The following is a 13,008-nucleotide window of genomic DNA, read 5'->3' on the forward strand; positions in this document are numbered from 1 at the left end:
AAATTCAGAAGTCAAGGTATTTTCAACATATCTATCTTGGATTAGTTCAGCAGCATTTATAAACAAATATCTTTTAGCAGTTGTTGTTCCTTCCTCAGCATTCAAACAATTCAAAGAGAGCATAATAGCATACAGTATCAAGATTCTCTGTGTATTTTCCATCTCTATGCAGCTTTATTTTTAACCTCTATTTCTTTTATTTTTACTTTTACTTTTTGACACAGGTTTTCTGTATATCTTTGTCCTGGAATAAATCTGTAGACCAGGCTGTCCTTGAACTCACAGAGATCCCTCTGTCTCTACCTCCCCAGTGTTGGGATTAAAGGTGTGTGCTACAACAAACACCTTGAACTCACAGAGATCTGTCTGTCTCTGCCTCCCAGACATTGGGATTAAAGGTGTGTACTACCACACCTTGAGGTCACAGAGGTCAATCTACCTCTGCCTCCCTTGTGTTGGGATTAAAGGTGTATACCACCATACCCAACTACTTTCTTTCTTATTTTTTTACCCTAAGAACTTTAACCTTTAGCCTACATATATTTTTAATAAACTGTAAACTCTTTAGAGGTTTTGTTCATCTTTGAACCTCTCTTTACTGTATCTCTCTCCTTTTTTCTGACCACATGAGCCTTTAATTTACTAGCAATATGGAGAGCCGTGGCTTTGACAGCTAGATCCATCTCATTTTTTAACTTTTCAGCCTCATGGCTGAGATACCAGCCAGAGCTGTCTTCACTGTCACAACTGGACAGTATGAATCACTTTCTGCTTTATTCTTGTTTATTTTTTAATGATTTACTTATTTTTATTTTATGTGCACTCATGTTTTGCCTGCACGTGTTTTGTCTGAGTGAGGGTCCAGTCCCCTGGAACTGGAGTTACACACAATTGTGAACTGCCATATGGGTGCTGGGATTGAACCCTGGTCCTCTGGATGAGCAGCCGGCGTTCTTAACCGCTGAGCTTTCTCTCTGGCCCCAATTTTTTCATATTCTAAAGGGAACTGGTAGCTTGGCTTTCTGAATGTTCTTCGGTTAAGCAGATGGCAGAGGGTGCCTTCTTCTGTGGCTCGTACAAAGTGAACCGCTCTGCAGCACAAATACCAGTTTGGTAGGACGCACCAACACATCCTTATGGAACAGTGACGCATTTGAAAGTTCACATTGTTAAAAATCACAGTTCCTACTTGAAATTCTAAACGGACCTCTTTCTGATCTTAAGGCTCTACAGAATTCAATTTGAAAAAACCGGAGGCCTGAAGAACTACATTCCTGGGCGAAAGTCCCTTTTTGTGACTCAAGTCTCTAGCGCGCTTCACAGGCAGGAACTGTTCCACACTGTCGCTTTCCACCCCTAAACATGAAATACAATGTTTCTGAAGAAACTTCCGTCTTGCATTGAAGGTAAATCATGGACCCGGGAATGTAACTCATTGCATAGGATGTTTGCCTAACATGCACGAAGCCCACATAAGCTAAGTATGAAAACGCGCACACCATAATCTCAGTGCTCAGGCAGTGGAATCAGGAGGATTTGAAGTTCAAAGTCATCTTCAACTACATTGGGAGTTCAAAGCTAGCCTATGTTAGGGACTTTCTCTCAAAAAATAAAACATGGAGGATGCAGATGACTCCGCCCAACCCCAGACTTTGGTTGGGGGTTGCGGCGGGGCGGAACCCCAGACTTTGGTCGGGGGTTGCGGCGGGGCGGAACCCAATCAATCAGGAACCCATCATACCTAGCACCACACAAGGTTTCTAGGCCCCGGCACTCAAGAGAAAAAAAGCAACAGCTCTGTGCCGTGCACTGTGACTGGGACAGACAGGAATAAACCAAGATTTCTGGTGCAGGGCGATCAGGCACCATTATGGTAAATGCATACAGGGTGGGGAAATGTGGGATGGGGGGAGGCAGAAGGGTTTACAAATTGGGGAGAGAAGTGAGGGTCGGTGGGGAACAAGCTAACATGAATGGTTTGCTGGTCTCTTGAGACCAAGATGATGCTCTGGCCGATGGCCAGGTCTTACTCCAAGGCCCTGAAGCAGCTAAGAGGAGCTGTGTTGATGCTTGTGACTCCTGTCGCCACTGAGGGTCATGCAGAGGCCTGTAGTCTTGGCTACCACCTGCGGGCGGCCATGTTGGTGTCCGAGGACCGTGCTACTGCAGGGGCCATACTGACCTGCATGGCTGGCGCTGTTATGTGTGGTCATGGGGACATCCAGGCCAGGCTGGCCGCCTAGGACTATGTCTGGGTCCATGGCCCTGCTGCAACTGGGGTCTGTGACGATGTCGGTGGCCTGTGTTAGCACAAGGGGGTTGTTGGAACCATGCTATGCTGAGCCAGCTTCGCCCTTCACCGGCCCTGGGATCCTGTGCCTGGCTGGAAATTGCAGCAGGAGGACTGGCTCCACCTCACAGGGAAAAGCCATCCTGTCGTCCCTTCCCAAATCCACTCCTCTCCTCCCTCCCCCCATCCCTGTCACCCTTCCACCCCTACCCTCTCCTCCCTGTGCTGAGGAAAGATGACCCCACCCCTCTCCCTCATATGACCTCTACAGCAGTCGGGAGAGAGGACTCTGCTCCTTGCCTGGACAGAACAGTAGAGCTGGCCCTGCTGAAGTGGGTACGGGTGACCCCAGAGTGCAGGAGAACCGGCCCTGTTCCTTACTGCAGGCTACATTGCATGAACTAGCTGAAGCAATGCTGGAGGGCTTGCCCAGGTAGTGATGATGAGGGAAAGCTAGCAGACTGACCAAACCACCTACCCACCACCCAGGCCCAGAACCAGGGCTATGAGTTGGCCCACCCAGTATCCACTCCATCTATGATCCGTTGGAACATGTGAAGCAGACAAACCTACAGATCCTTTATGACACAGGACAGCTACAAGATATCCAAGATGAGCCCATTCTCCGTAGTATAGCAGAAACCAGAGGCCTCAAGTCAGACGATGACTGTGGCAAGGAGCGCTTACGAGTAAAGATGAATGGATTAAAGGGTAAACTGTGTGACTCAACAGCCACACTACAGCTCCCACGGCAAGATTATTCTCTTACTTTATATTACTTTATTTTGCTTTTTTTTTCTGTTGCGTTTGGTTTGATTTTTGGTTTTCTTTTAAATTTGGTTTTGTTTGAGGGGGAGGTTGCAAGAGCAGAGGGCAGATGTGAGGGGATCGGGAGATAAGTGGGATTGGAATGTACGATGTGAAGTCCACAAAGAATCAATAAAAGATAAAAAGGAAAGAAGGATGGAAGGAAAGAAAGATGATCTAATCTGTGTCATTTGGAGTTTGGAGCAGCCTACAGAATGAGAGGAGGAAGGAAAGGAGGAAAAAAGAAAGAGAGGAAGAGACAGAGGAAGGAAGAAAAAAAGGAAGAAATGTGGAACAGGCATGGTGATCCACATTTTTAGTCCCAGCACTCGGGTGACAAGGGCACACAGAGCTCTTCAAGTCTGAGGCCAGCCTAGCCTACTTAGTGAGACCCTGTCTAAAACAAGCAAACAGATCACAGGTAGCATTTGGATTTAACTAGACTGGCATTTGTTGAGGATGGAGAAATGGCTCAGAGGTTGAGTGCCTGTTGCCATTTCAGAGGACCTGAGTTTGAGTTTGAATCCCAGCACCCAGATTGGGTGGCTCACAACCATTGGTAACTCCAAGACTGGTCTGATACCCTCTCTTTGCCTTCATGAGCACTCAGACACATATGGCACACAGAAACATAAAGCACACATGCACACAAGCCTGTAAAACACTTCTTTAAAAACAAGAAAAAAACAAAAACCTAAAGAAGGTAAAACATAAACTATCAATTTTTAAAGGTCACAAATCGCTAGGTACATGTAAAAGCTCCAAACTCAGGGAGTATATTAAAGCACCTAGAAGACAGACCTTTATCTAAAAGGTCATTGATTAACATCCCAGGCTCAGTATTTGGTCAGCATGAAATGGGTTTGCGTCTTTGTAGACTTTTCCCCTCCTTTTTGCTTTGTTGGGGAATTTTTTTGTCTTATTAGATTTTATTTGTACATGCTGTGAGACAATGGTCTTTTATCCTGTCACCTGTATTATTTTTAATAAAATGCTGATTGGCCAATAGCCAGGCAGGAAGTATAAGCAGGACAATCAGGCAAGAAGTAGAGGCGGGGCAACGAAAACAGGAGAATTCTGGGAAGAGGAAGGACTCAGTCTGCAGTTGTCACCCAGACACAGAGGAAGCTAGACAAAGAGCAAGCAGGATAAGACTGCCTCACCAAAAAAGGTACCAAGCCATGCGGCTAACACAGACAAGAATTATGGGCTAATAGAAGTTTTAAGAGTTAATAAGCCTGAGCTAATAGGCCAACCAGTTTATGATTAATGTAGACCTCTGTGTGTTTGTTTATTTGGGACTAAACAGCTATGGAACCTCGTGAGACAGAAACCTCTGCCAACATGTACATTTTAGTTCCCATTTTTGTTCTTGTTTTGGGGATTTATTTATTTATTCCCATTTTGCTTATGTTTCTTGGATTTTTTTGTTTGTCTTTGAGAGAGAGAAAGAGAGAGCAAAAGGATGTAAAGGTGGGAGAATCTGGGAGGAGCTAGGAGAAGGTGAGATGAGATCAAAATATATTGTATGAAAAAATCTGTCAATCAAAAAAGAGAGTTTATATGAAATACTCAAAATTCAGCTGTGATAAACAAAACTACATAAAAATGTGCTCTAATTTTTTTTTTAACTGGCTGTCTAGTGGTCCTCCCTGAGGGGCTATTGCCAGAAATGGCTCCTGGTGGGGAAGGGGGTCATTTTCCTCAGTGGTGTAGCACTAGTAAGTTGTCCACACTACAGCAAACTCTCTACCCCTGCTCACACAAGAGAACTCTGGTTAAACTCAGTGCATCACAAAAGCAAAGCAAAACAGAGGACATGGAAGTGGAAGGGACTTAATGGAAAGAGGGTTCAGCATGTGTGGGAGCAGGTTAGAGAGGGCAATGGGGCGAAAATAACCAATTTATAACATGTATATGAAATTTCTAAAGAATGATAAAAATAAATAGAAAAGAACCATAACCAATCTCCCAAAGAGGCCAGTTTCAATTAGCAAGATAACATCTTCCCTCTGCTTTCATCCCTGGCAGAGAAAGCAGTCTCAAACTAACCAATAAACTCCATTTCCATTGTGCTGTTTCACAGACTTACAAGGAAAGCGACTATAAAACAGCCCGCCTTTGTTTCTACTTTATCCAGCCCTTCTCTGTGTACAAAACCTTTCTAGAACAACATCAGTCTCCCTAGCAACCAGATGAACCAAGTGTCTGCAGCTTGAAAACCCAGAACTGTCCCCCAGTCTCAGGTTTCACCCCAAACCAGGATGTAGACACACATCCCAATGAATGAATCTCTTTCATTCCCACTATGCATACTGTGCGCCTACCTTCTTGAGCTCCTTGGTCCTCCGAGATCTCTCCAGTTTTACGGACTCCACCCGATGGAGTCTGTCATGGGTCAAGGTTGCAGTCCAGGCTCCTCGCTCAGTATCTGCTGAAGTCACGGGAGGAACAGAGACATGGTATTTTCCGGCACTTCAGCTGGATTTGAACAGGTTTTGTCAGCAGTCTCTACTGAGCCACACTGTCCTTTTCCATGCTTTTTATCAAAAACAAACATGCTTTCTAGGGTTAGTTCCCACCCCCCACCCCCCGCTTTGTTTTGTTTGTTTGTTTGTCTTGTTGATAGCTTTTCCGGCACCAGTTTAGAATATACACAAACCCGGAAACTGGGGGTGGGGTTTGGGGGGAGCTGATCACACTACTGTCAGTATTGTTTGCTCTGCATGTGACTCTGGGTGGCCTTTGCTCTGTGAGAATAGAGAAGGTGCACCTGCTCTGTCTGTCCTGAAGCTTGGAGTCCTGTGCCTTAGAGGGCTTGTGTCCCCTAGCAGGGAGCCTACTGTCTCCACTTAGAAGTATGAGGGGAATTTTTTTGCACCCAAAATTAAGAATCTAGAATCACCTCTGTCCTCCTGAAGAAGCTGAGGCTTCTGGTGCCCAGTGTACTCTCGTGCAGACGGAGGGGCAGAAGGAACCCCAGGGAAAGTGGAGCCAGAGCTAGACTGACAAGGAGAGAGCTGCCTACGGTGGATTCATACTCTTGTTTTCCCATTTTCTCCCTTAACTCCAACATATTCCGTACAAACTCAATAGGAAAACTAAACGCTAATTTGAAAATGGGCTGAAAAATATCACAATTGATCTGGGTGGTGGTGGCGGCACACGGCCTTAACTCCAACACTCAGGAAGCAGAGGCAAGCAGGTCTCTGTGAGTTTGAGGCCAGCCTGGTCTACAGAGTGAGTTCCAGGACAGCCAGGGCTACACAGAGAAACCCTACTTTGGCAAAAACAAATCACTATTGGATCATTGAAGCTCTCCTCTCCCAGATATGGTTAAAGAAATAAAACAAGGGGGCTGGAGAGATGGCTCAGCGGTTAAGGGCTTTGCCTGTTCTTCCAAAGGTCCTGAGTTCAATTCCCGGCAACCACATGGTGGTTCACAACCATCTGTAATTAGGTCTGGTGCCCTCTTCTGACCTGAAGGCATACATGCAGACAGAATATTGTATATATAATAAATAAATTTTAAAAAATTTTAAAAAAGGAAATAAAACAATCAAACAAACGACGCATTTTTTATTGTTTTTATTGGAATCTTCACTTGGTTGGCATTCACACAATGGTTTTGAAGGTCCAAACTTCTCTAACTACTGAGGTAATATGTGCACCTCTTATTCTAGGCCTCTTTCTTGGTTGAAACAGAAGGTCTAACCTAGGTTGATGACAGTTACGACCAAAGTTGGCTCTGCTTCTGATGGCTTCTACCGGAAGCTGCTAATGGTTCTCCTTTTCCCCAACAGAGTTTTCCTTGCAACGCGGGTGTTGAAGCGGTTATTCCTAGCCTTCTTTGTTAGACAAGCGTCCGAGTGTCTGTGGATCTTTTCTTTCCTTGGAATCACGCCCTCCATTGCCCTCGCGGTCGGCTTGCTCGCTTCCATCCTGTCGGCCTCCCCTGACCTCTGACATTTCCCGTCCTGCACGAAGTACGCTTGCAAAGGCCCCTCGTTCGGGGTTCCCGCTTCATGGAGATGGAACTCGCTGAGAATGTCTACCCTCTGCTGGAGGATCTGACACTCGTTCTCCAGCAGGGCTGCGATCAAATGCAGGGAGTGTGTGTCATGGCTCAGCTTCTTCACCTGTGCCTCCAGCTCCTGTTGGGTTGCCGGTTCATTGTTGGGCTGGGTTTGGAAACAGACGTGATTGTTTTCAGAGGTTTCTCTCCTTTCCTTCTGACACTCCTGATAGGACTTCATTAGTCCGCTGAGCTCGGTGTGCTGTCTGCTCCAGTGATTTGCTTCCTCCAGTAACTGTTCCATGTTGTTTCTGAGGCTTCTGTATTTCCCATGAACGTGAAGGAATCCATACGGGCACCTTCCCCTGTTCAGCTCGGTGTCATCACAGTCTCTCTTTTCTTCTGAACTGTACAGATCCGGTGCATACGCTTGCACCATGTTCTTAGTACTCTGGTTATTCAATAGCATCTCCTGCGTCTTTGGGCTTTGTTCCTTCTCTGGGTCGAAATTAATGAGCATGTCTTTAAATCGTATTTTATTTCTCCTGCCAACACCCCCGATTTTAGGTGCTGACATATTCTCAGAAGTACTGGCATCGTCAAAAGACTCCCTCACTTCTGGAGTCGGCTCTTCAACCCCTGCTATACTTTTGAGAACATCTTTAGCGTCTTTTAAGAGATTGCTAAATTTCTGTACCATCCGTGGTCTTACTAGTGGACGAATACTATTGTTTGGTGGTGGGAGGGAACCCCAGCAGAAAGGGGGGAGTGATCCAATTTCAAGGAGGGAAATGGTGATCCCAGGGTTCGATGGTTCTGGTGATCCTTGTTTAGCACACGAAATAGGGTCAGGAGTTTGAGGAGGGGCCGGCATCTCAGCCGAGATGTCCGAGTTGGCCATCAGGGCCTAAGGAAAGTAGAAAACCTTTGCGATTCCAGGAAGGGTAGATGGCAGTCTTGTGTGAGTTGGTGAAGAAGATGGAACCAAGCAGAAGTTATGGACCAAAGTTAATGACTGAGACCAGAGAGATGGTGTTCAAGTAGAAGGTGACATCTCAGACAGCCTAGGGGGAGGGGGTGGGAAGGGGGACCAGGAGCTGGGGCTCCATCTCCAGTCTGCTAGGCTTCTGGTATTTATTCGGAGGCCCTAGCAACCAGGTCTTTATTCTGTCACTGCCCCTCTGGGACCAAGCCACACATTCTGTTTCCTTTGCATCACAAAGGAAGCCTCATAAATTCCTGCCCCCAACTCAGACGTCACAACCAACGAGACACGATCTCTACAGCCACCTTGGTCCTCTCTGCCAGGTGCTTCATTCTAAGGGCATCTCCTACCTCACTCTCCCACCCCCACCCTTTCCACACCACACTGTCCCGCCCAAGGGTGTGGCTGAGAGAAAGCTCACCAGGCCCCCACTCTTCCATGGAAGGAGGCTTGAATGCTCTCATTGTCAGAGAGATGCTGTCCTGAAGGAGTTAGGAATATCTGTGGTTTTGAATGGCCCCTATAGACTCAAAGATTTGAATATTTGGTCTCCAGGGAGTGACACTATTTGAAAGGATTAGGAAGCGTGGCCTTGTTGGAAGAAGTGACACTAGAGTGGGCTTTGAGGTTTCCAAAAGCTCCTTCCAGGTCCAGGGTCTCTCCCGCTTCCTGCTGATCCAAACGCAGAACTCCCAGCTACGTCTCCACTGCACGTCCGCCATCTGCCGATGTACCGCCATCCTCCCACTATGGTGACAATGAACTAAACCTCTGAAACTGTAAGCGAGCCCCCACTAAACGCTGTCCTTGATAAAAGTTGCCGAGGTCATGGTGTCTCTTCTTAGCAATAGAACCTTGACTAAGAGAGGATACAAAGCAGAACCCCCAAACTTTATCCTTAGTGATTTTAGGGAATTGATAAAAGAAATCTCTACATTCAAAAATATTCTACTGAATGCTGAGGTTATTGGAATGAGTCAACTACGCAGTTACAAATTAAGACACTTCTCTCTCCCTCCTACCCCCGCCCCGTGTGGTGTGCACGTGTGTGTGTGCGTGCATGTAAGCATGCACATGTGATACTCGGGAAGGAACCCAGGGCTTTCTATATAAATTAGGTAAATGTTCTTTCTACCTCTGAACTTCATCCCCAGGTCTCCAATTGGGACTTTTAAAAAAAAAAAAAGTACGGAACCTTTAAGACAGGCTTTCTAAACTTATTACTCTCCAGTTAGTGCTATAAACCTTGGCAACTTCTCACAGTATCTGATTAAAATGACAATTTGTCTAAAATATTTGAAACAACTCAACCCAAAAAGTTGCTGAAAAGGAAAGCTCCCACTCAACCCCACCAAGAAGCATCCTGAAATAAGAAAGTAGAATTATCAAAGCCAGCATCAGAGCAACATCACCACCAAAACCACTGAACGAAGTCAGCATCTTATTAATCCTCGATAGAGTTCTCTGAATTCTCCCGGGTGAGCCAGTCACGTTCCTGCTCCTGAGTCACCCTGCGATTCCTTGTCATGTCGAGTCTCTTCCAGGACTTCCCTGATAGTGACCAATAGGCACTTTGTGTGTGTCTAATTTCTAGTTGCTTTCGAGGAGTCTTTAGGTCAGAACGTCACAGAAGCGGCACGTCTTCAGCTTGTGTGCCGTAAATCTAGTTACTCCACTTACTTGGGTTCTTGACGTATCCACCGTACGTACGGTTACCGTCTTTCTCCTTGTGATGAACAAGTATTGGCTGACTTGTCTTGACATGTGAAGGTCCTGTTTCCCTCAAGTTTTTGGGCTTGCTTTAGTCCCACAAGAGAATCTAGTCTGTGTTCTTAGGGTGCTGTGCCAATGATGGATTTTATCCCTCCCTCAGTCCTTTTGTATTTATTAATAGGAAGCACCTAGTAAAGAATTCAATCAGTCATTCAATTGTGTATCTACACAAGCATGGATATGTGGATACTTAATAAAATTATCTGAGTTTAAAGACAATATTGTCAGGCTGGGGACAGTGGTTAGCTGTCCACTAACTAAGTGGTAGCTCAGTGGTTAGGTACGCTGACTGTGCCGGTAAGAGGACCTGAGCTGAAATCTCTTACACTCAGGTAAAAACAGACACTGCATGCGTTCCTGTGACCCTGGGATTTGGGGTAGGTACGGGTGGATCTTGGGTACTCTCTGGCCAGCATAGACAGTAAAATAAAACATATCTTTGTTTTATGTAGTTTAATAGTTTATTTGTTTTATGTGTGCCCATTTTTGTGTGCATGTATGTGTGTGCACCAAGTGTATGCTTGGTGCTCTCAGATCTCCTGGAACTGGAGTCGAGGGCTCCGTGAACCATCATGTGGATGCAGGGAAACAAGCCTGAACCTTCTACAAGAGGGACAAGTGCTTTTAGCCACAAGACCATCTCTCTAGCCTTCCTAATAACTTAAGAAAAAAACATTATCTGTTGGTGATGACTATTAAGGTTAGACTTTAAGGTTCATAAGGAATGCTGCACAAATGTTAGTTTTTATTTATTTTTAAGATGGATTTATTTTGAATACAGTGTTCTGCCTACATGTATGTCTGCGGGCCAGAAGAGAGCACCAGATTTTGTTGTAGATGGTTGTGGTTGCTGAGACTTGAACTCAGGACCTCTGAAAGAGCAGCCAGTGCTCTTAACCTCTGAGCCCTTTCTCCAGTCCAAAGTGTCAGTTTTTTAAAGTGCCTGGTGCGCATGGAGACCAGAATAGGGCATTGGATCCCCTGGAACTGGAGTTATAAGTGGTTATATGTTCCCCTTGGGTGCTGGGAACCAAACTTGGGTCTTCACAAGAGCAGCAAGCACTCTTAAGCCCCCACAAGACATCATTTTAGCATCTCGATTTATACTGTGCCTTTAAATGCAATCATTCACGTGTATATACCCACTTTACAGGAGAATTTGCCTGAAAATTGAAGTCTTTATTTAAAAACATGAAATAAAAAAATAGATGTAGTTGGACACTTGTCTGAACCTTTTTCTCAACGGGTTTTCTTCTCTTGACCACCAGGGGGTGCTATAGACCTAAAAAAATTATCAACTAAAAGAGAAGCAAAGAACAAATGTGTGAAACAGAGATGTGTGGACTTGCAGAAATGTTCTCATCCACCCTCGCAATTTTTTTTGTTCATTATTTTTTGTTTTCACATCCCAACCGAAGTTTTCCCTTCCTCCTCTCCGCTGAGTCCCCCCCCCCCCCAGCACTCCCTCTCCAATCCACTCCCATGGCTATCAGCCAGCCGTTCGATATCAAGTTGCAGTGAGACTAGACACCTTCCCTTCTATTAAGGCTGGATGAGGCGATCTGGTAGGGGGGAAGTGTCCCAACAGCAGGCAACAGAGTCAGAGACAGCCCCTGCGCCCACTGTCAGAAGCCCAACAGGAAGACACGCTGCACAGCTATCACACATGCAGAAGACCTGTCGGTCCCATGCAGACTTCCTGCCTATCCATACAGTCTCTGTGAGAGCCCCTCTGAGCCCAGATTAATTGGTTCTGTGGGTTTTCTTGTGGTGTCCTTGACCCCTCTGGCTTCTCAACCCCTCCTCCCCTCTTCCTCAGGATTCTCCAAGCTCCATCTAATATGTGGCTGTGGGTCCTTGGCCAATCATGTTTGTCTCTAGCCTGGTTCTCTGGAGTACTTTGCCTGGTGGTACGGGTCCTCAGCTGGGTCATGCACTAGTCGGCCACATCTTTACCCCAGCGCATCTTGTAGGTAGGACAAACTGTAGGTCCAAAGGTCTGTGCCTGGGCTGGTGTCCCAGTTCTCTCTGGAAATCTTGCCTAGTTACAGGAGACGGCTCATTCAAAGCTCCGAGTCTCAGCTAGGGTCCCCCTCGGCCTCATAAATTCCTGGGCATTTGCATTGTTTTAGGGTTCTCACAGTCCCATTTTTAAGGGCTCGGGAATGTCAGTTCCAAAGAACTTGACAAAGTTATGGCAGGCAGAACCCATAGGAGTCTGTGTCACCTACCTTGCTTGAGTCTGGGGAAAGGCAGGTTCTGTGGGCAGGAACTGAAGAAGCATTTTAGACACCTGAGGTCCTACAAGAACAGCAAGTTTAAGCATTTGCTGGGATTGGCTCCTTTTTCACACCTGTTGACAAACAAGCCTGTAGACTGCAGACAGCAATTCTGCCGAGAAACAGCTCCCGAGCAGAGACCGGTGAGAACCAGTCCCAGAAACTTCCTCTAGGAGCCGCAGTTCAGTATTTGTAGAAACAAGAGGCCAGCCTTACAGACTTTGAGCACTTGGAGTCTGGCCCAGCAACTAGAGACATCTCAACCAAATATTCAAAGCCTAACTCCCCTGACCCACAGAGCCCTCCCCCAAAGACTAGTATCAAGGTCAACTGCCACTGCTACAAAACTCAACACCGGGGTATGTGTGGTGGCTCAGTGCATACAGGGACCAAGCTGGGACCAACATGGGGGAGGACAGAACTGACTCTGGATAGTTGTCCTCTGACTTCCCCATGCCACATACAGACACATACAAACACACACATAAACACACTCACACAGACACAGACAGACACAGAGAGACACAAACAGATACACACACAGATACAGTCACACGCAGGCACATACACAAATACAGACATGCACAGACACATACACACACATACAAACACACACAGATACACATAAACACATGGAGACAGACAGGCACAGATACACACATGTAGACAGACACATAAACACACAAAGACACAGACACAAACATGCAGAGATACAGACAGACAGACACAGACATAGACACACATACAGTCACACACACAGAGACAGACACATACAAGTACAAACACACACAAAGACATACACAAACACATGTACACACACAGACACACTCATAGACATACACATAGACGTTCATACACA

The 13,008-nt window shown here is 46.0% G+C and overlaps 1 protein-coding gene across 1 annotated transcript; it reads right to left on the bottom strand.

Annotated features, from left to right (window-relative positions):
* Positions 1-6,660: 6,660 nt before the first annotated feature.
* On the bottom strand, positions 6,661-8,247 carry Spz1 (spermatogenic leucine zipper 1). Its single transcript, XM_048455835.3, has one exon. It carries the CDS (start codon positions 8,011-8,013, stop codon positions 6,862-6,864), a length of 1,152 nt encoding a protein of 383 aa, XP_048311792.2. The 5' UTR covers positions 8,014-8,247; the 3' UTR covers positions 6,661-6,861.
* Positions 8,248-13,008: the final 4,761 nt, after the last annotated feature.

Source organism: Myodes glareolus, chromosome 15 (genome assembly GCF_982192425.1).
Source record: "Myodes glareolus chromosome 15, mMyoGla1.1, whole genome shotgun sequence".
Lineage (NCBI taxonomy): Eukaryota > Metazoa > Chordata > Mammalia > Rodentia > Cricetidae > Myodes > Myodes glareolus.

Coding starts and splice junctions, on each gene's coding strand:
- Spz1 (XM_048455835.3), bottom strand. CDS start 8,013: ATGGCCAACTCGGACATCTCGGCTGAGATGCCGGCCCCTCCTCAAACT.